Consider the following 26885-nt stretch of genomic DNA (forward strand, 5'->3'; position numbering starts at 1 on the left):
AGTCGCCTAAGTGGGACAGGCCCATAATCCTACCTCGGCAGTGCAAAACTAGAGATCATCTCTTGCATGTAGGTTTTTTCTAATTATGTTTTGCACTGATGTCTTGAGTTTTTTTTTGCACTCTTTTTCTTTTATTACTACTGTATAGTACAATCTATGTGTAATTTATATATCATTTTTGTATACTTTATGTTTTTGTATGTTGTATCAGTCTATGTGCCCAAGATGCTGCTGCAAGCATGATTTAAATTGTATCTGTACTTCGCCACATATGTCCATATGGCAATAAACCCAATTTGACTTCACTCAGTTATTTATAGTAAAAACAGAGATAACAGAGACGGAGAGATATTTTGATGAGAATACGTGGGTGCCCGGAGAGTGGTACCAGGGGTGTGGTGGAGGCAGATACGATAGTGGCATTGAAGAGGTTTTTGGACGGGCACATGGATATGCTAGGAATGGAGGGATATGGATCACGTGCAGGCAGAGGAAATTTGTTTAACTTGGCATCATGTTCGTCACAGACATTACGGACCCAAGGACCTGTTCCTGCTCATGATGCCAAGTACTATCTATATTTATTTTAGTAATCATTGTGGACAGTGATAAACCATTAATCGTACAAATAACACAATCACAATCACAATAATACTTTATTAGCAAAGTATGTTTTGCAACATACGAGGAATTTCATTTGCCAAGTCAGTCATACAAATAAAAAGCAACGGAACACACAAAATACATTTTAACATAAACATCCATCACAGAGACTCCTCCACATTCCTCACTGTGATGGAAGGCGAAAAAAAGTTCAATCTCTTCCCTTGGTTCTCCCGCGATCAGGGGCCTCGAGCCCTCCGTTGACAGGATGATCTTGACTCCCGTAGTCGGCGGCAGGCCCTCCGCGTCGAGGCGATCAGCTCCTGCATCGGGGGGATGTCAGCTCCCCCGCGCTGGACGATCAAACCTCGCATCGGGGCAGGTCGAACCTTCCGCGACATTGGAGCTCCCGACATCCACGGCCTCTCCCGAGACCGCAGGCCGCGGTTAGAACGATCCCAGGCAAGGGAACTACTCCAATGTAAGTCCTCGCCCCGCAGTTTATAACGTTTTCGATTTCAACTGTACATTGTTGTCAAATAGCTGATGAGAAGCCAGTATTCTGGTTTATGATTTTCAGCTCCACCAAAGGCTGGAAATAAAAAATCCAGAAGGGATATAAAATAAGTCATCATTCTTTTAACACTTTTGCACAAGCCAACATTTATTTCGATCATGTTCTAATTTTTCCAAATTAGTGATTCTAACTGCTAATATAAAAAATAATGTAACCACTTGGATTTAACACTGCATAAATTAAATTTAAGTTATTACCATAACATGTATCAAACAAAAATCTGGGCAAATCATGGGTCACATGAGTAAAATATCCCGGGCTGCCATTGTCTGCTGGGTTTCTTTGATCTGGAACCAGAAATTTGCAGGCAGCTATAATCACTCTCTAATTGTCCCCAGGCGCTTAAAGAAGCTACAATTACTTGGACCTCATCATATAGAGCAAGTTTCAAATGTGCATATTTAAGTAGTGGGCATATAGAGCTTTACTATGATCTACTTATTTGCTAAATATTTCTCCCAACAATAGCACCAACTACATGGCAGAACCACAACCTGATTCTACCCATTTATATAGAACTGGACTGCAAGCAAATCACTCTCAATTGCAGGGGAATTCTGCAGAAGATTATCTGCAAACAATTTTTGTATAGCAGCTGTAATGCTTCTTTCAGAACATGATAAACTGATTGACATCTAACAACGTAGCGATTGAAGCGTTTGACAGCTGTAGTGCACAAACATGGGGATGGAATGAAGCACAAACTTGATCTAGCTTAGATGGAGCATCCTGGTTGACATGGATGAGTTGGGCTATAGGGCCTGTTTCCATGCTGCACAACTCTGTCACCTTCTCCCTCCTCTGCAACCCTGCCCCACACTCTTTCAGAAAGCCACCAGATCTGGATCTTTTGTTTTTGTAAGCATTGTAAACATGGGTAGACCATTGATAGACACAAAAAGCTGGAGTAACTCAGCGGGTCGGACAGCATCTCTGGAGAAAAGGAATGGGTGATGTTTCGGGTGGAGACCCTTCTTCAGACCATTAAATATACAAAAATACTAGATAGGATTAACTGTTGAAAACCTGACAAAAATTACAAGTACAATGCATCATAATAATTTAGTTGTTGTCATCCTCTTGGCTGGAATACACTCTGGGCCCTTGTTGCCCATCGGTGCCAAATTTGGGCTAAACAGTGAGCATATATCAAGTGCATTTCATGCGAGATCTAAACATTAATTCCACGGATGAAAGGCTGTATAATCTAATTGTTGGCACTGCAGAGGTGCCAAGTCTGTAATTCTGCACCAGCTTGGAGAGAGAGGAAAAAGAGTGTTCACTTGACAAGGATTTCAAGGTGAATTGACCCAGATCTGGCAACTTCCCTCTTGGGAATCTTGGGCACTGTGTGGGGGTGACAGCGAGACGTTTACACAATATTCACCTGCAGAAGAAAGGGTGCCCGATTTGTGACGTCTTCCATCGCCTTTAACACACATCGCCTTGTCTCCTTTTGATGGATTTTATTTGAGGAAAAGGGGTGAATTAAAAAACAAATTATCCGTTGTAAAGGTCCCCCAAAATGGGTAAGGACATATCAACATTATTCAGAGGAGTTTAGCTCTTTAAATTATATCTCATAACTTCCCCATCCCGCCCAATTCTGAAGCCAGTGAGCTGTGCCATGGCAACGCACTATAAACATACCGCAGTTTGGTGTTTAGCATCACCCGGGCAGGCAGGCAGCCGTCTTCAAGAAAAACTGTTGTGTGAAGAATGCAGAAAACGGGGATTAATGCATGCATCCCGTGTTGATCGGCGACCATCGTTTAAGAAAGGTAAGATTCCCGCCAGAGGAGGTGAACCGGCTGGAGGCTGGAGGCCACATCCACCGTCCATGCGCCGGAGGTTTGATCGAACAGTCGTCCTTAAAGCGCAACTCTGTTGTTAGCAAAGACCCTATAGCTCCTCTAGTATCTTTGGTTGTTAGGGTCAACTGCATGGGGCAATCGTGGAGAATGCGAGGAGATGATTCCAATGGAGGCACAAGGAACTGCAGATGCTGGACTCTTGTAGAGAACACCAAGTGCTGGAGTAACTCAGCGGGGCAGGTTGAGGTTGCATCTCTGGAGGATGGGTCGGGCAACCCATCTTATGGTCGACGGAGCCTGCGGGTGTGGGGGAGAAAGCAGGAAGAGAGGTGGGGGACGGCACACAGCTAGCAGGCAAGTGATAGGTGGATACAGGCGAGGGGATGGGGAGGGATGGACAAGGGCTAGAGAAGAAAACGAGACAAAAGGGTGTCAGGTAGAAAGCGAAGAGCATGAAAGAGAGGTGATATGCAAAGTCAGAGGGAGGAGCATTGGTGGAAGAACACAGGGATGAGGGGGGGGGGGGGGGTCGGGTGAGCAGGATAATGGGAGAAATGTGTCCGTGGTGGGGTGGGGTGGAGAGATGCGACTATAATTGAAGAATTCATTATTCATACCATTGGATTGTAAGTTGCCCGAGCAGTATAAGAGATATTGTATCCCCGGTTTGCATGTGGCTTTACTCTGACAATGGACAGACAAGTCAGTATGGATGATAGTTTAAATAAGTAATTTGCTGACACTTAACCCTCAGGGGATGTGGAGGGGGGGGGGGGGGGGGTAGTAAATGGGTCATAGAGCTATACAGCAGGGAGACAAGCCTTTCAGTGATACTAGTCATGTGAGGTAGTATATGCAAAATTCTTAAGGGGTTGGACAGGCGAGATGCAGGAAGATTGTTCCCGATGTTGGGGAAGTCCAGAACAAGGGGTCACAGTTTAAGGATAAGGGGGAAATCTTTTAGGACCGAGATGAGAAAAACATTTTTCACACAGAGAGTGGTGAATCTCTGGAATTCTCTGCCACAGAAGGTGGAGGCCAGTTCACTGGCTATATTTAAGAGGGAGTTAGATGTGGCCCTTGTGGCTAAAGGTATCGGGTGGTATGGAGAGAAGGCAGGTACAGGATACTGAGTTGGATGATCAGCCATGATCATATTGAATGGCGGTGCAGGCTTGAAGGGCCGGATGGCCTACTCCTGCACCTATTTTCTATGTTTCTATGCCTGCTCCTGGACCATTTCCCTCCAAACCTTTGCTACTCATATGTCCAAGTGTCTTTTAAATGTCATATTTGTATCCATCTCTACAGCTTCCTATGGCAGCCCATTCCATATACATACTATCCTCCTCATTGGAAATGTCGTCTATCCATTCTCTCCACAGATGCCGCCTGACCGGCTGAGTTCTTCCAGCACATTGTGTTTTGCTCAAGATTCCAGCAGTTCCTTCGTCTCCGTTCTCCCATTTGTTGTGTTAGGCCCATATCCCTCTAAACTTGTCCTATCCATGCTTCTGTCCAAATGTTTTTTTAATATTGTTTTAATTTTTTAATATTGTTATTCTACCTGCCGCAACCATTTTCTTCCTGGCAACTTGTTGCTTGAGCGCAGTACACTTGTCTACCCAGGTCCCTTTCTCCTCACACCTTAAACTTACGACCTTTAGTTTTTTACACTCCTGGGTAAAAGGCTGTGGCCATTCACCTCATCTATGCCCCTCATGATTTTGTAAATCTCTATGTTATCCCTTTGCCTCCTATGCTCCAGGGAGATCACGCCATTGATATAATACACTATGGTGGAGGGGTTATGTTTGCACATCCCCATAAATGGAGCACCTAGATCTCTGCCTTTTTCCCTGTATGTCCTTTCAAAATAGCCAAATAGTGTAAGTCTTCTAGTCTCCAGCCACTACATATTGTAAGAAACTGCTATCTGGAAAATCAGTTCAAAGGCCTTGTGTTCCTATCACATGTTCTTTCTCTGTTTCCATTTGGTATAGCTTTATAACTCTCCCCTTCAATCACCCCTTAAGGCTATTTATCACCAAAAGACTTAATGATCCTATCTCCTCACTTTCTCCACGATTCCAGCATTCAGTTGACTCTAACAACAGAGTTAGAGTTGTTAAAGGTTCCATCAAACCATTCCCCCAGAATTAGAAGTTTGCTGATTTAAATGATGTGAGTACAAGAATCTGGTCTAAATCTCTGGTGATCATTGAGAGAATGCTGCATTATAGAAAATAGGTGCAGGAGGAAGCCATTCGGCTCTTTGAGCCAGCACCGCCATTCATTGTCATCAGAGATACTTCTTCCAGGTGAAATGTTAAACCAACGACCCATCTGTCCTCTAAGGTGGACATAGCAGGTTCTATGACCCAAAGGGGAGGGGGGCAGTAACAATGATCACACCCACTATGGAACATCACTGATTGCTAATCATTCTCTGGCACAGTAAGTGCAACGGAAATGCAAGATTTCCATTTAAAAAAATGTGATATAATGTTCTTAATTCTGATTTGCTAAAGAATGGAACCAATCTTTTCTTGGTTATTTTATAAAGAATTGTTCTTTGTTTTGAAATATATTTGTAGGTACTCCATTCATCTAATGCTTGGGTGTAATTTGTAGCCATAGTAATGTTCTAGGGAATCTTGTGCATTTAAAATGGCACTGATCCATATTCAATATTGCAGTACCCAGAACCGTGTTCAATATTCCAAAGTTTGCCCCCCCCCTCCCCCATTCATATTTTGTGTTAATTCAGCATCTTCATTCAATGTACTATTTGACATAGAACAAAGAACAGTAATTGGATTTAGGTTTAGGTTTATTATTGTCGTGAAGTGAAAAACTTTGTTTTGCACGCTATTCGATACATAAATATAGTCGTCAAACTCAAGTACAATAGGTAGAGCGAAGGGGAAGATACAGAGTGAGGAATATGGATCTTGGCATTGCAGCGCGTCAGATCCATAGACATAGTCCAATATCAGCAATGGGATCTGGCCCTTCAGCCCACAACGTCTGTGCTGAGTATGATGCTAAGAAAAACTAATCTCATCTGCGGACAGATGATCCACATTCCTCCATTCGCTGTATATCCATATGCCCACCTAAAAGCCACTTAATAATCACTATTATATCACCAATCTTGGCAGTGTGCACCAGGTACCCATCACCTTCTGTGTGTAAAAAAAAACTTGCCTCACACATCCATATATCTATCTATACATGACAAAAACTCTGATCTTGTTATCTTCCGGTTTGGCGGTCTTTCTATTTGCGCAAAAACGGTTCGCGATAGTGCTACGATTTTTTGCCAGTTCACTCACCGTTCTCTTGTGCTGCGAGTGCACCAAGTTTCGTTCCGATCGGTGGAATGTCATAAAAGTTAGCGAGGTTTAAAAATCTTAAAAACCCGCACATGGCGCAGATCGATCTCTTCTCCTGCCTTCCATCGCCGCGCGGATTAGTCTCTTCCCCTGTCACTCCCCGAGACGGTCAACCCCTTCCTGCGCCATTGCGTCTTTACTAGAGCTGAGAATGGCCAGCGGAGGTTTCCAAACAGACTATTTGAGCGACCCGAAGCAGCCCCGCCCCGCCCCGCCCCAAGCAACCCCCCAGCCCCAACCCAGCCCCAAGCAGCAGCCCAGCATCAGAGACCCGACCCAGCACAGCCCAGTGTGGGGGACCCAGCCCAGCCCGGAGTCGGAGATGCAGCTGATGTCACCAAACGGAAAGCAGAGACTCTGATCCCAGCGGAGGAGAACGACCAACGACCAGCGGCCTCTGTGAGTCCCCACCTCCTGCCCGTTCCCCTCTGGTGCCCCTCACTGGCTGCCCCCCCCCCCCCTCCCTCATGATGCCCCCCTCTCCCCCATGGCTCTTCCTCCGTCTTTTCTCCAAGCTCACTCCCCTCCGTCCACACACCCCTCTTCCCCCACAAAACCCCCCGCCCACACCCCCCCCCACACACCCCCGCCTCCCACACGTCCCGCCGCCCACACACCCCCGCCCAGACTCCCCCCGCCCCACAATCCCCACACCCCCACACACACCCATTGTAACTCTGTCTGTCTGTAACTCCAGCAATCTTGGTGTCATCTGCAAATTACTATCCAACCCATCTACTTTTATGTCCAAATCATTTATATACATCAGGACTAACAGAGGTCCAAGTAGGTATCCCTGTGGAACGCCACTGGTCACAGACCTCCAGCCCGTCCACCATAATCCTCTGTCTTTTATAAGTAAGTCAATTCTGAATTCATTTTCACTTCTACATTCAAAAAAATATTGTACATCCATATCACTATTATATGTGCATTCTTAAAATTCTTAATGTTTAGGATTTTTTCAGTTCTTCTATTCTTTACCAATTTCTGCAGTGATTTCTACCTGTCATATATTCACCTATTTTGTTCATCTGGCTTCTGTTGCACTCCTCACAATTTGCCAAACTCCTAATTTGATGTCACCAGCAACAATGCCATTCCTCTTGAGTTTATCATATAGATAAATGGAAAACAAAATAAATACAAGCACAGAGCACATCACAAACCACATCCTGCTCTTTTATGTGAAGTTGCGAGAATAATTAAAACATTACATTTGTTTCAAATTCCAAGTGTTCTTTTTCAATGTTTCATGTTTGTGTCATTGTAAATGTGTTAGTAATATTTAATTGTCTAGAAGTAGTAATGGAAGGAATTGCAGCACTGAACTTGGAAACCCTACAGAAAGACATATTTTGATAGCGCTTTCTGCATCCCTTTCAGAATGCCTTCAAGCATTTTTTCAACAATAAAGTTATTTTTGGCGCGTGGTCAATTGTAAAATAGGAAACATGGCTGCAAACCTTCATTCTGGAAGGTCCCATTATCATCAACACTGATCAGGTTTTATGTTGTGGTGAGGCATAAATATTATCCAGGACATTGAGTAGACATCTCATCAAGTCATAGAGTCTTGCAGCATGGAAACAGGCCCTTCGGCCCAACTTGCCCACACCGGCCAACATATCCCATCTACACTAGTCCCACCTGCCTGCATTTGGCATATATCGCTCTAAACCTCGCCTATCCATGTACCTGTCTCAATGTTTCTTAAACTTTGCAATAGTACCTGCCTCAACTACTTCCTCTGGCAGTTCGTTCCATATACCATATGCGATAGTACCTGCCTCAACTACCTCCTCTGGCAGCTCGTTCCATATAAAAAGTTACCCCTCGGATTCCTATTAAATCTTTCCCCCCTCACCTTAAACCTATGGCCTCTGGTTCTTGATTCCCCTCATCTGGGCAAGAGAATCTGTGCATCTATCTGATCTATTTGTCTCATGATTTTGTACAGCTCAAAAAGATCACCCCTCATCCTCCCGCACGCCAAGGAATAAAGTCCTAGCCTGCTTAACCTCTCCCTATGGCTCAGGCCCTCGAGGCCTGACAACATCCTCCTAAGTCTGATCTCATCTGAAAGGAAACATACTCATAGGGTGACAATAACGCTATAAGTCTAGACCTTTGAGTGTGAACCTCTGGAGTGGGGGTCATATCTATAAACTTACTGGCTCGAGGCTGGGACCTTCTTAAAACCGTAGGACTATAAACCAGATGATGATTTTGAAGGCGTGCAGACCTCCTGTGGCACGTTCATTAAACATTTTTAACAGCATCCTACTAATGATGGCCTACTGCTCCATTAGGATTTAATCTGACACACTACATATTCTATGATGCATACAGTTCTATGATATATATGATATATATGATATAAACCCATTGAAGGAGCCTCAATTATCTCAAAGAAATGCAATTTACCTGGCACATACCGACTTTATCACAACCTTGTCTCTCAATTGAAATCAATGAAATAATTGATACTGTGCCACGTATAACACGGCAGGATTTTTGAACTTCCTTGGAGCTGCAGTGATAAATGGCAATGGATTGCTGGCATTTTCAGGAATAATCAGCCCTTTAGACCAGTATAGGGGCCTGACAAAGGTAATTGATTTTGGAATTAGGGGAATCAGGGTTTGGAGGCTATTGACTTGCTATGCACTATTATCTGGGATTGCGAATGTCAACCCTCTGAGAGGAGACCTAAATAGAGTCCCCCCGCCCCCCCTTGATATAGCCTCATCTAACAAAGATCCAGTTCTGTTGCGATACTCGAAGAGCGTGTGGCAGGATTGCAGTGGAGAGGGAAGGTTAGGCCAAAAGCCAGAATGAGCAAGCAACAGAATGGAACCTAGGATAGATGCCACAAGATTTATCATACAACCCAACTAAACTCGAGCAACAAACAGTTTGCCAGAGGAACTCAATCATTTCATTGAGCCTTGCTGTATATAGCAATGAACTAATCTGAATCATACTGAAGGATCTTGGGGTCCAACTCCATAGCTGGTTTCAACTGGCAACATGTGGATCGAGCAGTCAAGAAGGCTATGATATGCATGCCTTCATTGATCAGGGCATAACTATAAGAGTTGGGAAGTCATATTGCAGCTTTTTAGGAGTTTGGTTAGGCCACATTTGCAGTATTTGGAGGGGCAGCACAGTGGCGCAGAGGTAGAGTTGCTACCTTACAGCACCAAAGACTAAGGTTCGATCCTGACCACGGGTGCTATCTGCACAGAGTTTGCATGTTCTCCATGTTACTGCGTGGGTTGTCTCTGGATTCTCCGGTTTCCTCCCACACTCCAATGACGTACAGGTTTGTAGGTTTAATTGGCTTCTGTAAATTGTAAATTGTCCCTAGTGTGTAGGATAGTGTTTGTGTACGGGATGATTGCTGGTCAGTGCGGACTCTAAAGTCTAAAGGCTGAGGGAGTCCTGATAGAAGTATGTATTATTATGAATGGCATAAAGAGGATAGACAATCAGGACCTTTTTCCCAGAGTAGAAATGTCAAGGACTAGAGGGCATAGCTTTAAGGTTAGAGGGGCAAAATGTAAAGGAGATGTGCGGCCAAGATTTTTATATGGAAAGCAGTGGGTGCCTGGAATGTGTTGCCAGGGAGTTGGTGGGGGCAGATACGGCAGTGACATTTAAAAGGCTTTTAAATAGCCACATGGATATGCAGGGAATGGAGGGATATGGATCATGAGCAGGCAGAGGAGATTAGATTAACTAAGTGATGTACGGCACAGACATTGTAGATTGAGGACCTGTTCCTGTGATATATGATCTTGTTCTACGTCCACAAGATTCACCATCTGCTGATTGAAGCCTTATTAACCTGTTCTTTCCCTACTTATCTCTCCCTACCCAATTCCTTTTTGAATATTCCCACAAGAAGTGAGTTCCAGATCATTGATATTTTTTATATAAAAATAATTTTCTTCATCACTCTTTTTGTCTCTGCCCTTCGAGATGAATCTATGTCATCTGACTCCTTAACATCTTCTAAATAGAATAGCTTCCTTCTGTTCATCACATGATGATTTTGTACACTTTACAACTTTTCTGTTAGAGATTTCTATATCAGTGTTTTGGAAATGCAGATTGTTGTGTATAAAATACATTGTAGAGTCATACAACATGGAAACAGGCGCAGAAGCCCAACTTTCCCATGCAGAACAACATGCCCCATCTACACTGGTCCCACCTGCCTGCGTTTGGCCCGTATCCCTCTAAACCTATCCTATCTGTGTAATGGTCAATCAATCAACCTTTATTGTCATTTTGCAAGCAACAGTTGTACAGAGCAAAATGAGAAGACGTTTCCCAGGGAATACCGGAGCATCGCACATGAAACTTAAAAAATTTCACATATGATAACAGTAAAACCGATAACCTGAACTCCTTTTACGCTCGTTTCGAGAGGGGCAACACCACTCCAGGTCTGCCGACTATCGACAATACCGCCAGCGGGCTGGCTACCGAAGCTGAATGGAGGAATGTGCACACATTCTCGCTGTCCGAGCACGACGTGAGGAGGGCTCTGACACGGGTGAACACGAGAAAAGCTGCAGGCCCCGATGGCATCTCAGGGCGAGTACTCAAGTCCTGTGCTACGCAGCTAGTTCCAGTGCTCACTACATTATTCAACCTCTCCCTGGACAAGTCCGTGGTCCCTGCCTGCTTCAAAAAATCCATCATTGTACCGGTACCAAAAAATGTCTCCTCAGCCTGTCTGAATGACTACCGTCCGGTGGCCCTTACCTCGGTAGTCATGAAATGCTTTGAGAGGCTGGTGAAGAAACACATCTGCGCCTTCCTCCCTCGGAACATGGACCCGTTGCAGTTCGCATACCGTCCGAACAGATCCACGGACGATGCGGTCTCCCAGGTCTTGCACACCGCTCTCTCCCATCTGGACAGCCAGAAGGGGGGCTACGTGAGGATGCTGTTCATAGACTACAGTTCAGCCTTCAACACGATAGTCCCCACCAGACTGGCCGGGAAGCTAATGGAATTGGGGCTCAACACCTCCCTATGTGCCTGGGTCCTGGACTTTCTCACCGCCAGGCCCCAGGTAGTCAAGATGGGAGGGAATACATCGAAGTCCCTCACCCTGAGCACAGGATCGCCCCAGGGTTGCGTCCTCAGCCCCCTATTGTACTCCCTGTACACACATGACTGTGTGGCTAGGTTCAGCTCCAACTCAATAATTAAGTTTGCTGATGACACTGTGGTGGTGGGCCTGATCTCAGACAACGATGAGAAGGCCTACCGGGAGGAGGTGGCTGGTCTAGCACTCTGGTGCCAGGACAACAGCCTCCTCTTGAACATCAAAAAAACGAAGGAGCTGATCATGGACTTTAGGAGGGCACATCATCCGAGGACGTACACTCCATTGAGGATAAATGGGGATCCTGTGGATAGGGTGAACTGTTTTAAATATCTGGGAGTCCACATCTCCGAGGATATGACATGGGCATCACACGCCTCAGCACTCGTGAGTAAGGCAAGGCAGCGCCTTTACCACCTCAGGCAATTGAGGAAATTCAGAGTGTCTCCGAGGATCCTCCAGTGTTTCTACGCAGCGGCGGTGGAAAACATCTTGTCCGGGAACATTACCATCTGGTTTGGGAATTGCTCTGCCAAGGACAAGAAGGCTCTGCAGAGAGTAGTGCGTTCGGCCGAACGCACTATGGGAACTTCACTTGCCCCCCTGCAGGAACTATACATCAGGAGGTGCAACTCCAGAGCCAACAATATCATGAGAGACCCCTTCCACCCCTGCAACGGACTGTTCCAGCTGCTATGGTCAGGCAAACGCCTCCGTTGCCATGCGGTGAGAACGGAGAGGTTGAGAAGGAGTTTCTTCCCAGAGGCCATTCGGACTGTAAACGCCTATCTCACCAGGGACTAACTCTACTGAACGTTTTTCCTTCCATTATTTATTATGTAAAATAATATGTGTGTTATGATTGTGTTTATAGTTTGTTTGGTTGTTTGGTTGTTTGTCTTTTGCACAAAGTCCGCGAGCATTGCCACTTTCATTTCACTGCACATCTCGTATGTGTATGTGACAAATAAACTTGACTTGACTTGACATGACTTGACTAAAAACAATCCAGTCCCTGGTGAAACAGTATAAATAGTTAAAAGCAGGTAAAACAGCAAAATTAAAATACAGTAAAAACAATCATTAAAATGTCCAGGGCAGCTGATTTGAGTGGCCAGTGCCAGAGTTATTAAATTGTCAGTGCAAATCTGCAGAATCAGGTGGAGTGACTGTTTAGCAGCCTCACAGCCTGTGGCAGGAAGCTGTTTAGCAGTCTTGTAGTCCGGGCTTTGATGCTGCGATATCTCTTGCCTGATGGCAGCAGATCCAGGTGTGTGTGGAGGGGGTGCAGTTTGTCCTTAGCTATTCTCAGAGCTTTTTTCAGACAGCGGCTCTGGAACAGTTCTTGTACCGAGGGTAGAGAGACGCCAATGATCCTCTCTGCTCCCCTCACTACCCTCTGCAGAGCCTTCCTGTCTGAGCTGTTACAGTTAGAGTACCACGTGTTTATGCAGTACGTGAGTACAGACTCCACCGTGCCCCTGTAAAATGTACTGAGGATGTTGGTGGGGAGTGAGGCCTGTTTGAGGTTCCTCAGGAAGTGCAGTCGCTGATGAGCCCGTTTAACAATCTCAGTGTTGTTCCTGGACCAGGTGAGACTGTCTGTAATTTGCACTCCGAGGAACTTTATGCTCTCCACTCTCTCCACTGTGGTGCCACTGATGTTGAGGGGTGTGTGTTTTGGCTGCGACCTCCTGAAGTCGACAATCATCTCCTTTGTTTTGTTGACATTTAATGCTAAATTGTTGTTGCCGCACCAGTCCACTAGTTGTTTCACTTCCTCCCTGTACATTGATTCCTCATCTCCGCTGATGAGTCCACATGTTTTTTAAACATTGTGATGGTGTGTGCCTCAACTATCTCCTCTGGCACCTCTTTCCATACACCTACCACCCTTTGCGTAATTACTTAAAACAAAAGCCTCTCAGGTTCCTATTAAATCTTTCTCCCCTCACTTTAAACCAATGTCCTCTGGTTCTTGATTCTCCTGCTCTGGGTAAAAGACTATCTACCCTATCTAATCCCTTCATGCTCTTATACACCCCTATAAGATCACCCCTCAATCTCCTGTGCTCCAAGGAATAAGTCCAGCCCGTTCAACCTCCCCCTGTAGCTCAGGCCCTTGACTCCTGGAAACATCCTCGTAAATCTTCTCTGCATCCTTGCCAGCCTAACAACATAACGGGGTGACCAAAACTGAACACAATACTCTTAAAGTGGCCTCACGAATGTCTTGTACAACTGTAACATGAACACCCAACTTCTATACTCCATACTCTGACTGATGAAGCCCAATGTGCCGAAAGCCTTCTTGACCACCCTATCTGCTTATGATGCCACTTTCAAGGAACTATGTACCTGCACTTGTAGATCCCTCTTCCTTACAACACTCCCCAGAGCCCTGCCATTCACTGTATGGGTGCTGCCCTGGTGAGACTTCCCAAAAGGCAACACCCTGTATGTATTAAATTCCATCAACCATTCCTCAGTCCACCTGCCCAACTGATCAAGAAGCTGCTGCAATTTTTGACATCCATCTTCACTATCTACAACACCACACACTTTAATGTAATCTGCAAACTTGCTAATAATGCCTTATACGTTCTCATCTGTCATTGGTGGAGTGGGAGACTGCAACCTTCAATTGGTCCGTCCTGTTTCGACAAATGCAATCAACCTGGCGTGCACAATCAAATAAGATCAAATAGAACAAGTTGTCCTACAACTTTAGGCTGTGCACGCCATACGCAAGAAGAAGAAGAGATCTGCCATTGGTATAGATGACACACCACAATGGCCCTAGCACTGATCCTTGAGGCATTACCATTAGTTACAGGTCTCCAGTCCGAAAAACAACCACCCATCATCACCCTTTGCTTCCTTTCATGAAGCAATTTTTTTATCCAGTCAGCTAACTCTCCTTGGATCCCAAGCAATCTAACATTCCACAGCAGCCTAACATACATGTACGTTTGTGGCTGATATTTTACCGTGGTATTGCCTTCCTGCCAACATTCCAGATCCCCTCGATATCTGTATTAAGATTAACTACAATAGATTGCTGTCTCACAGCACCACAGACCCGGCTTTGATCCTGAACTTGGGTGCTGTATGTATGTATGGAACTTGCACGTTCTCCTTGTGACCAGGTGGGTTTCCTTGGGGTGCTCCGGTTTCCTCCCACATTCCAAAGACTGGCAGGTTTGTAGGTTAATTGGCCTTGATAAAATTGCCCCTAATGTGTAGGGAGTGGATGAGGAAGTGGGATAAAATAGAACTAGTGGAAACGGGTGATCGATGGTCACCGTTGATTCGATGGGCCAAATGGCCTGTTTCCAGGCTGTATCTCTAAACTAAAATATGTAATGTTTATATGGTTTTCCGTGAAAAATGCTATTTTTCTTACTCTCAATCGTAACCAACAAACTGGTTCAGAATTGAACAGTCTTTGCGTGTCGATGAGGTATGTCATTTATACGTTCTGATGAGATGGATGAACAATGTGAAATGGTAACTTCCTTTTTTTTTTGCATTGAATCTTTTTGTTTTGTGAGCATTCAGTGTAGAGTGGTAGTAGTGCTTTGTGTTTGTGTTGGGCTCCAGAGTAAAATTATTTTTAAAATCTTGTGGTTCAACTTTGGGTTTGCGAATGGTTACAGTAACTCAGTGGGAAAAGTGGTGTCTTTTTCTGAGACACCGCAGACATGCTATGAGGGATTATGAAATTAAATGGAAGGGTGGGAATGCTTCATAAAGCTATAATATGGAAAAAAAGGTAATTTAGTTTAGTAACTGCTCTGATTTTTAAAACTTGAAGTACTTAATACCCATCTGTTTTACATGCTGTGAAATCTTTCTCCTGAGCGATTTCCATGTGTCATCTTGAAATGGTTGCTATGAGATACTTGTAGTTCAAGTCAAGTCAAGTCAAGTCAAGTCAAGTCAAGTCAAGAGAGTTTATTGGCATGTGTCCCAGATAGGACAATTTAATTCTTGCTTGCTGCAGCACAACAGGATATTGTAGTCATAGATAGAGATCAGATCAGTGTGTCCATATACCATAGAATATATATATATATACACACATCAGTAAACAGATAAAGTGCAATAGGTTGTTATAGTTCATAGTTTGTTTGAAGTTGTGTTTAATAGTCTGATGGCTGTGGGGTAGAAGCTGTTCCTGAATCTGGATGTTGCAGATTTTGGGCTCCTGTACCTTCTACCTGATGGCAGCGGAGAGATGAGTGTGTGGCCAGGATGGTGTGGGCCCTTGATGATGCTGGCAGCCTTTTTGAGGCAGCGACTGCGATAGATCCCCTAGATGGTAGGGAGGTCAGAACCGATGATGGACTGGGTAGTGTTTACTACTTTTGCAGTGTTTGCAGCCTTTTCTGCTCCTGGACGCTCAGGTTGCCGAACCAAGCCACGAAGTTTAAACAAATGCAATGGGTTTGAATTTTGACTTTTGAGCCAAGCGACGTTATTGTTTTGCTGTGTAATTTTTGTGTTGTGCTTCTTTTAGTATAGCTTGGCCTGAAACATGAAAGATGAAGAAACTGAAGAAGACGAAGAAGAATAGTAAGACGGAGAAGAACAAAAATGTTTCAGCCACTGTTCAAAAATTTCTGAAAACTTACGAACGGCATTGTGCTCAGTCATCCAGTGCAGTCTGCTCAATGCTCGCACGTCACCTGCAGAAATGTATTGAAAATGAAGAAATACCCACAAAGGTACACACAGCGTTCATTTTTTTTTATTGTTACAATTTCCTTTAATGGGCAGGTAATTCTGCTGAGTGCAACAAACTCGTAAGTCTGGGTAGAAGTTGAGAAGTACAAAAGAAGTCTCACCTAATGTGCTATGCTGAACAAGTGAGCAAAGGATTGGCAGATAGAATTTAACTGAGACAAGTGAGGTCCAGGGGTACAAATTGGTGTCACTGGTTGACAGAGTGGTGAAGAAGGTGATATGGCTTGCTTGCCTTCATCGGACAAGGCAATAATTACTAGAATTTAGATGTCATGTTACAGCTATGCAAGACTATGATGAGACTGCATCTGGAGTTCTAGTTGCCATAGTTAGTACAAGAAGTATGTGATTAAGCTAGAGAGGGTGCAGAAATGATTCACAAGGATGCTGCCAGGAATGGAGGGCTTGAGTTATAAGGAGAAACTGGGACTGTTGACCTTGGAGCGTGGGTGGCTAAAGAGTGACCTCATAGGGGTTTATAAAATCATAAGGGGAATAGATAATATGAATGGTCACAGTCTTTTTCCCCACGGTAAGGGAGTCTGAAACTAGAGGATAGAACCAAAATGCTGAAGTAAATCAGCGGGACAGGCAGCATCTTTGGAGAGCAGGAATGGGTGACGTTTCGTGTTGAGACCCTTCTTCAGGATATAGGTTTAATGTGAGAGGTTATGGATTTAAAGGGATGTGAGGGGCAGGTTTTTATACAGTGAAATGAACTATCAATGGGAGTGGTAGCAGTGGGTATAATTACAATGTTTGAAGCATATCTAGACAGACAGATCAATAGGAAAGGTTTAAAGGGAAATGCAGCCAAATGGGCCTAGCTCAGAATATCACCTTGGCAGGCCTGGACAAGTTGGGCCAAAGAACATGCTTCTGTGCTGCATAATCTGTGCCTCTATGACTCTCCTCTGAGCAAAAACATAGCTTGCTAGAAATAGTCTACAGATCAGGCAGCACTGGTGGAAAAGAGAGATGATTAGCATCCACAGTTCTATGATCTTTTTTCAGATGAAGTTTGACTTTGTCCTTTCTCCTGTCACCATCGATGCTGCCTGACCTGTTGTTTTCTTTCTGGTTTTGTACAATAGCAATTTTGGTGTTTAGCTGCTTATATTTTCTGGAATTCTTGTAGACTGTGGCTAGAAGATCTATGTTCCCTTGGCCAGTTCCTGCCTGCTGCTTCCCTTCTGTGCAGCATGCTTCACTCTGCATTTCTAGCCCCGAGACAGGAATTTAAGCATGCTGCTTCTGAACACAAAGGCCACAACCTGCCCAGTTCAACCTATCTCTCACCATTGCTGCAGTAACCCCAGGGAGAATTGCTAGTTGTGGTTTACTTTGGTGGTCAGATGCTACTTTAATTGTGGAACTCTGGCATCAACAAGGAACAACTCTATCTACAATCATGCAACATCTCAGTATTAATAACCACTAACTGCACAACAGGTCGAATAATGCGTGCTGAAAAATGAACCACGATATACTTGGAGCATGATTGGAACAACACCACTGGCATAAGCAGCCATGTGAATACTCTGGTTCCACACATTGTATTCCTGGTGCAGGTTTTCAGCTGAAATATCGACAATGAGACTCCTTCCACACAAATGCTGCTCGACCCGCTGAGTTCCTCCAGCAGATTGTTTGTTGCCAAATACATGGTATGCTTTGTTTATCCACCAAAAGGAAGACTGGTGTTGTATCTATATTACTAAATCTCTGATCTTGACCGCTTTTGGCCCACTGTGCTGCGATTTCCGACAGAACGCCGCAACCTACGGCCATCATTTTTGGCCACCTCGCTCAGAGCCCCCCTCCGCCTTATGTGTGCGGAGGATTTTTCCCATCGATGACAAATCAGAGAGATATTAATGTTTTTTAAAAAATCACCATTCTCTCTGCTGCACCTGTTGTAGGGAGGGGGGGACTATAAAACCAGGAAGTGGTGTGCCTTACCCACTCTCTGCAAGATGGATGAAGCCAAGGGTCACGTCTCGCTGATCTCTGAATAGCACGGAACACATGTCTACACAACTGTGAGTAACCTCAATGTGGTTTGAAAATGAAAATATTGTTCGTTTGAAGTAAGGCACTGCCTGCAAATGGTTGTTTGGGTGCTTTCGCTTGAAGTTGAAAGGCACTACACACTGCAAATGGTGGCTTGGGAGAATTGGTTTAAAGTTGAAAGGCACTACTTTCTGCAAATGGTGGCTTGGGTGCTTTCGCTTGAAGTTGAAAGGCACTACACACTGCAAATGGTGGCTTGGGAGAATTGGTTTAAAGTTGAAAGGCACTACTTACTGCAAATGGTGGCTTGGGGAATTTGGCTTGAAGTTGAAAGGCACTACTTACTGCAAATGGTGGCTTCGGTGTTTTGCTTGAAGTTCAAAGGCACTACACTGCACACGGTGGCTTGGATGCATTGGCTTGAAGTTGAAAGGCACTACTTACTGCAAATGGTGGCTTGGGTGCTTTGGCTTGAAGTTGAAAGGCACTACTTACTGCAAATGGTGGCTTGGGTGCTTTGGCTTGAAGTTGAAAGGCACTACTTACTGCAAATGGTGGCTTGGGTGCTTTGGCTTGAGTTTGAAAGGCACTACTTACTGCAAATGGTGTCTTGGGTGCTTTGCTTGAAATTGAAAGGCACTTACTGCAAATGGTGGCTTGGGTGCTTTGGCTTGAAGTTGAAAGGCACTACACTGCAAATGGTGGCGGGTGATTTGGCCTAAAGTTGAAAGGCACTTCTTACTGCAAATGGTGGCTTGGGTGCTTTGGCTTGAAGTTGAAATGCACTACCTACTACCAATGGTGGCATGAAGTTGAAAGGCACTATTTACTGCAAATGGTGGCTTGGGTGCTTTGATTGAAGTTGAAAGGCACTACTTACTACAAATGGTGGCTTGGGTGCTTTGGCTTGAGGTTGAAAGGCACTACTTACTGCAAATGGTGGCTTGGGTGCTTTGATTGAAGTTGAAAGGCACTACACTGCAAATGATGGCTTGGGTGATTTGGCTTGAGGTTGAAACGCACTACTTACTACAAATGGTGGCTTGGGTGCTTTGGCTTGAGGTTGAAAGGCACTACTTACGGCAAATGGTGGCTTGGGTGTTTTGGCTTTAAGTTGAAAGGCACTACTTACTGCAAATGGTGGCTTGGGTGCTTTGGCTTGAGGTTGAAAGGCACTACTTACTGCAAATTGTGTCTTGGGTACTTTGCTTGAAATTGAAAGGCACTACTTACTGCAAATGGTGGCTTGGGTGCTTTGGCTTGAAGTTGAAAGGCACTACACTGCAAATGGTGGCGGGTGATTTGGCCTAAAGTTGAAAGGCACTTCTTACTGCAAATGGTGGCTTGGGTGCTTTGGCTTGAAGTTGAAAGGCACTACTTACTGCAAATGGTGGCTTGGGTGATTTGGCTTGAAGTTGAAAGGCACTACTTACTGCAAATGGTGGCATGAAGTTGAAAGGCACTACTTACTGCAAATGGTGGCTTGGGTGCTTTGGCTTGAGTGCTTTGGCTTGAAGTTGAAATGCACTATTTACTGGAAATGGTGGCTTGGGTGCTTTGGCTTGAAGTTGAAAGTCACTACTTACTGCAAATGGTGGCTTGGGTGCTTTGCTTGAAGTTGAAAGGCACGACTTACTGCAAATGGTGGCTTGGGTGCTTTGGCTTGAAGTTGAAAGGCACTACTTACTGCCAATGTTGGTGGGTGATTTGGCTTGAAGTTGAAAGGCACTTCTTACTGCAAATGGTGGCGGGTGCTTTGGCTTGAAGTTGAAAGGCACTACTTACTGGAAATGGTGGCTTGGGTGCTTTGGCTTGAAGTTGAACGTCATTACTTACTGCAAATGGTGGCTTGGGTGCTTTGCTTGAAGTTGAAAGGCAGGACTTACTGCAAATGGTGGCTTGGGTGCTTTGGCTTGAGGTTGAAAGGCACTACTTACTGCAAATTGTGGCTTGGGTTCTTTGACTTGCAGTTGAAAGGCAGTACGTACTACAAATGGTGGCTTGGGAGCTTTGGTTTAAAGTTGAAAGACACTACTTACTGCAAATGGTGGCTTGGGAGCTTTGGTTGATGTTTAAAAAAATCACCATTCTCTCTGCTGCACCTGCTGGAGGGAGGGGGAGGGACTATAAAACCAGGAAGTGGTGTGCCTCACAGTCTCTGCAAGATGGATGAAGCCAAGGGTCACGTCTCTCTGAGCTCTGAATAACATTGAACAAATGTCTACACAACTGTGAGTACCCTTAATGTGGTTTGAAAATGAAAATATGGTTTGTTTGAAGTAAAAAGGCACTGCCTGCAAATGGTTGTTTGGGTGCTTTGGCTTGAAGTTGAAAGGCACTACTTACTGCAAATGGTGCCTTGGGAGATTTGGTTTAAAGTTGAAAGGCACGACTTACTGCAAATGGTGGCTTGGGAGCTTTGGCTTGAAGTTGAAAGGCAATACTTACTGTAAATGGTGGCTTTTGAGCTTTGGCTTGAAGTTGAAAGGCAGTACTTACTGCAAATGGTGGCGGGTGTTTTGCTTGAAGTTGAAAGGCACTACTAACTGCACATGGTGGCTTGGGTGCTTTGGCTTGAGGTTGAAAGGCACTACTTACTGCAAATGGTGGCTTGGGTGCTTTGGCTTGCAGTTGAAAGGCACTACTTACTACAAATGTTGGCTTGGGAGCTTTGGTTTAAAGTTGAAAGGCACTACTTACTGCAAATGGTGGCTTGGGAGCTTTGGTTGATGTTTTAAAAAATCACCATTCTCTCTGCTGCACCTGCTGGAGGGAGGGGGAGGGACTATAAAACCAGGAAGTGGTGTGCCTCATAGTCTCTGCAAGATGGATGAAGCCAAGGGTCACGTCTCTCTGAGCTCTGAATAACACTGAACAAATGTCAACACAACTGTGAGTACCCTTAATGTGGTTTGAAAATGAAAATATGGTTTGTTTGAAGTAAAAAGGCACTTACTGCAAATGGTGGCTTGGGTGCTTTGGCTTGAAGTTGAAAGGCACTACTTACTGCAAATGGCAGCTTGGGTGCTTTGGCTTGAAGTTAAAAGGCACTACTGCAAATGCACTTATTTCCTGTTTGCACTGTATATTGATTTTAGATAAAACGCTACCACTTACGGCTGTGATCTTTGGCCATCTTACTCAGTCCCCCCTTCGCTGAGCAGGTGCAGAGAATTCTTCCTATCATTGAAAAATAAAAGTGTTATTAGTGTTTTTAAAATGTTGAGAATCTCTCTCCTGTCAATCACGCCCTGAAAGCCACACCTTTTCCAGTGGGAGGGGGAGGGGTTATAAAACCCTGGAAGTGTGGGTGTGGCTCAGTCTCTGCATGATGGGGGAGGGAGACGTCATGACTGTCTGAGCTGTGAATCAACTGAACACACTGAATGTCTACTGAACTGTGGGTTTGGTGTTTGTGTGGTTTTATGGTGGTTTCACCCTGCATGAAATGGTATGAAGCTGCATTTGAATTTGGTGGCCTTGCACCCTGCTTGAAGTGGAATGAAACTGCACTTGAATTTGGCGGCCTTGCATCCTGCTTGAAGTGGTATGAAACTGCACTGAATTTGGTTGCCTTGCACCCTGCTGAAAGTGGTATGAAACTGCACTTGAATTCAGTGGCCTTGGATCCAGCTTGAAGTGGTATGAAACTGCACTTGAATTTGGTGGCTTTGCACCCTGCTTGAAGTGGTTGGAAACTGCACTTGAATTTGGTGGCCTTGCACCCTGCTCATAGTGGTAAGAAACTGCACTTGAATTTGGTGGCCTTGCACCCGGCTTGAAATGGAATTTCAAGGAATAGTCATGAGTCAACTGCCAGCCCAACAGCCGTGAGTGAGCTGCCAGCAGATCAGGCTTGAGGGACTGAGCTGCCACCCCAAGAACCCATACCAGCACTCCAGAAAGCCCCCCCACTGGCCATCAATATTGGAATTGATGGAGAGGTGGAATATTGCGTCGGGGGACCAGCCCTCCCATGTGAACATGAGACCCAACGGGTCCCACTTAGTCTAGTATAAAAATAGATTTTCAAGAGCTTAGAATACAGAGGATGTATTGTTAATGGGAGATGCAGCATTTGGAAGCTGAGTGGGCAGAGTGCTTTTGGTAATAATGGAAGGAGGAGGTGTGAAAAGCATGAAATAGTTACCAATAACTGTAAGATAGTATTAAGCCCCTGTCCCACTTAGGCGATTTTTTCGGCGACTACAGGCGACTAGGCTGTCACCACATGGTCGCGGGGTGACACCTGTATGTTCCTCAAGTCGCCTAAAGAATCGTAACGTTTTCTGGTCGTCGCTGGATTTTGAAATGTTCAAAACTTTTCGGCGACTGTGGGCTTGACGTAGCTTGTCCTCTCCAGTCGTAGGTGCTGTCGTAGGTTGCCGCCAGGATGGCGCAGGTTGTCGCCGGGTGACGTTGGTTGCCGCCGGGTGCTGATTCGGTGAATTCCATTGGCGACTACCAGCGTCAACCAGCGACAGGTACCGGCGACTGAATTGTCTTCAGTCGTCTTTAGTTGTTGCAGACAGGGTCGTTGCTTGTCGTAGCTTGTCGCGGGTGGACGTAGGTTGACTTCGGTTGTCCTAGGTTGTCGCCTGTGTGGTCGTAGGCTGTCGTAGGTGTCGCAGGAGAACGTCCTAATGGGTCGCCGGTTGCTGTAGCTTGACGTCGACTTGACGTGGTAGATTGTCGTAGACATTGTCGTGGGGGGGGGTCCAGTGCCTCTTTTTCGGCGACCTGCTACGACTGTGACAGTCGCCGACAGTCGCCAAAAAAATAATCTATGCGGGATAGGCCCTTTATGCTTTTGCTGAATGGTGGTGTGGCTTTGGTAGAAGAGAGAAATATGAAATGCTACAGAGCAGTGGAAGATTGCAGAGACCTAGAGTGTTGAGTTAGGAAATATGTAGGAGATTGGCGAAGGTCGTGAGGGGAGTCAAGATCCTCGAAAATTTGTTGCAAAACTTTTAATGGATATCTTGAATTTGGATCATGAACCCCTGTTGAGCCGTGCACATAGGGCTCTAAGACGGGCCCCTGGGATAGGTTCATCGCCCAGACAAATGATTGTAAAAGTGGCCTTTGACCATGTCTTCGAAGAAATGATGAAGATAATAATAAAAAAGAGAAACCTGAAATACGAGGGAGACAACATCAGTATTTTTAGAGACTTCCCTGCAGAAGTGGCCAAGAAAAGAGCTCTATTTAAAGAAACAAAAGGTATTCTGAGGAATGTACAGAATACTAAGAATCTGAGATATGGCTTGATGTACCCAGCAATACTGAGAGTAACTTATGATGACAAGGAATATCGTTTCGTTAAGCATACTGAAGCATTGAAATTCGCCCGAGGCATACAGCAGAAGCCAGAAGATGAAGAGAGAGAAGATGCGGAGGAAGAACCCGAGGGAGAAGGAGAGGACTGAACTTTTATCATCGACCTGTGGTTATGAAATACTCACTTAGAAGGAAGTGGAATAATGGGCATTTAGTAGTAGTTCTGTATTAATTATTAGAAAATATTTAATTATTCCATGATAATAGTATTACATATTATAGTATTAAATACAATTGATATTAGTAATTAGCAAATAGTAATATGAATAATAGAAATAATTACTAAGTACTAAGTATATAAAGTTAGTACCCCACCCCAATATATATAGCATTTGAGATAGGAGCTGGTATAATCAACATCTTTTTTTTATTAAAAAAACGGAAGTCTTTAGATTAATGGCCACGTTAGTGTGGCTTTCACCTTCACATACTACACACTATACAAGTGTAGTTTCTTTTTTTTCTGAGCACCCTATTAACACCCTTTACTTTTTTTTTATTATTGATATTTCTTATTGTTTTTGTTTTTTATTGATCTTATATTATATATTATTTGAATGTAGATGTGAAGGATATTGTGTATTTAGTTTAAGAAGACATAGATGTGGATTAAGGTGGAAAGAAATTCTCATTGGATTGATGTCCGGGTGCAACGGGGAGCTGGGTGAGTCAAGAAGGCTACTCCAAAAAAAGCCGCCCTAATAGTAAAATGCATGATATAAAGGTGAAGACTGGGGGTGATGGAGTAACCTTCTGCAGTTGGAATGTAAAAGGCATTAATGAACCAATTAAAAGGGGAAAGGTATTAGCTCAGTTGAACAGATTGAAGACAGATGTCATTTTCCTTCAAGAGACTCATCTTAAAAAAGATGCTCAACATAGATTAACAGCTAAATGGATTTCTAAGGTGTATCATTCTACATTTATTCATAAATCTAGAGGAGTTGCAATAATTATTCGCAAAGGTATACCTTTCATACAAAGTTCTATTATAGAGGATAAAGAAGGCAGATATGTAATAATTACAGGGGAATTATATTCAAAAAAGGTAATTTTAATGAATATATATGCCCCTAATTTTGATAATCCATTATTTTTTAAGAAAATATTTAATAATATTCCTATATCCACTCAACACAATTTAATAATTGGAGGTGATTTAAATTGTACTTTAGATAATTATCTAGATAGATCATCCGCAAAAAGGAAAGCTGCCTCGAAATCAAGTAAATTCATAAATGCTTTTATCAATACATCTAATATTAAAGACATCTGGAGGTTAGATAACCCATCCGGACGAGAATATTCTTTTTTCTCGCCCGTACATGGAACCTATTCGAGGATAGATTATTTTTTAATAGATTCTAAATTACTTCCTTTTACGTATGATGCAAAATATCATAATATTATCATCTCGGATCATGCGCCATTAACATTTAAGATAAAATTAAAAGATATATCTAATAAAACTACTACCTGGAGATTTAACCCTCAGATATTAAAGGACAATGACTGTTGTAAATATGTGATGGATCAGATTAAATTATTTTTTGAAACTAATGATAATCCTGAAACTTCTCCATCACTATTTGGGACACATTTAAGGCATTCATGCGTGGCGCAATAATATCCGCACAAGCACATCTCAATAAAGAAAATCGAAAAATAGAACAAAATTTAGAAAATGAGATAAAACGTCTAGATAATGAAAATATAAAACAGCCTTCCAAAGAGTTAAGTAATAAAATTGCATCAGTAAAATATAGATTAAATAAAATATATTCTAATCAAGTGATTAAACTTTTTCAACAAACTAAGCAAGTGTATTTTGAATTTGGAGATAAGCCACAAAAATTACTAGCACGACAGCTTAGAAAATTAGAAGATGAGAAGATGATACACGGAATTAGATCTGAGTATGGAAATATATTAATTACTCCAAAAGATATTAATGATAGATTTTTACAATATTATAAAAATCTTTATTCGTCAAAACTAACAGGACAAACAGATAGTATGGAAATATTTTTACAAGAATGTCAAATCAATAGCTTAGATCAGGAAGGTAGAGAATTGTTAAATGCTGAAATAACAGTAAAAGATATTATAGAATCAATTAGTTCGCTTAAGAACGGAAAAGCAGCGGGCCCAGATGGCCTGAGTGCAGAATTTTATAAAAAATTTCAAGATCTGATTTCCCCAAGATTACAAATAATGTATAGATATGCATATGACCAAGGAAAATTACCAGAATCTTTAAATGAATCCACAATTACACTCATCCCTAAAGTAGATAAGGATTTGGAAGATCCTGGATCATATAGAGCGATTGCCCTTTTAAATACAGACCAAAAAATATTAACTAAGGTCTTATCTAGGAGATTAAGTTTAGTGATCTCTAAATTAATACATTATGATCAAACAGGTTTTATCCCAAAACGTTACTCATCCCATAATCTCAGACGTTTGTTTAATATTATATATTCAAAAAGAATACGAGATACGGAACTAGCGGTTATATCACTAGATGCAGAAAAAGCGTTTGATCAGGTGGAATGGATGTATTTATTTAATATAATGGAAAAGTTTCAATTGGGGGATAGATTTTGTAAATGGGTAAGAATTTTATACTCGAATCCTATGGCAAGAATTTTGACTAACCAAATTTTATCAGCCAAATTCAAACTCTCTAGGGGATGCAGACAGGGATGTCCGTTATCACCCTTATTGTTCGCATTGGTGATAGAACCATTGGCGGAAAAAATTAGATCTGAACCTGAAATATATGGCTATAATACTGATACAACAATTAATAAAATTTCTTTATATGCAGATGATGTTTTGATTTATATTACAAAACCGGAAATTAGTATTCCCAACCTGCTAAACATTATAACTAAGTTTGGTGCATTTTCTGGGTATAGGATTAATTGGGATAAAAGCGAGATTATGCCAATAACAGGAATAAATCTTAATACATTACAACAATACCCATTAAAAGTAGTTACAGACAAACTTAAATATTTAGGGATTAACGTAACTAAAACTCATAACTCATTAATAAAATCCAACTATCCTCAACTATTAGATAAACTTAGAAAAAATATTTTATATTGGAAAACACTGCCTATATCCATGATTGGTAGAATAAGTGCCATAAAGATGGTATTTCTACCGCAGTTGTTATATTTGTTTCAGGCTATTCCTTTTTTTCTTCCGAAAACTTTTTTTAAAAAAATTGATAATATTGTCAATAGCTTTAT

General features: G+C 43.2%; 1 protein-coding gene across 1 annotated transcript in view; it reads left to right on the forward strand.

Annotated features, from left to right (window-relative positions):
• Nucleotides 1-2823: 2823 nt before the first annotated feature.
• LOC116979969 overlaps nt 2824-26885 on the forward strand; it is an 89322-nt gene continuing 65260 nt past the window's right edge. Inside the window, exons 1-2 of the mRNA XM_033031954.1 lie at nt 2824-2961; nt 16043-16250. Of these exons, the coding sequence (XP_032887845.1) occupies nt 16068-16250 (183 nt within the window). The 5' untranslated portion in view covers nt 2824-2961; nt 16043-16067. The remainder of the gene's footprint in view (nt 2962-16042; nt 16251-26885) is intronic.

The sequence above is a fragment of the Amblyraja radiata genome, chromosome 13, assembly GCF_010909765.2.
Source record: "Amblyraja radiata isolate CabotCenter1 chromosome 13, sAmbRad1.1.pri, whole genome shotgun sequence".
Classification (NCBI taxonomy): domain Eukaryota; kingdom Metazoa; phylum Chordata; class Chondrichthyes; order Rajiformes; family Rajidae; genus Amblyraja; species Amblyraja radiata.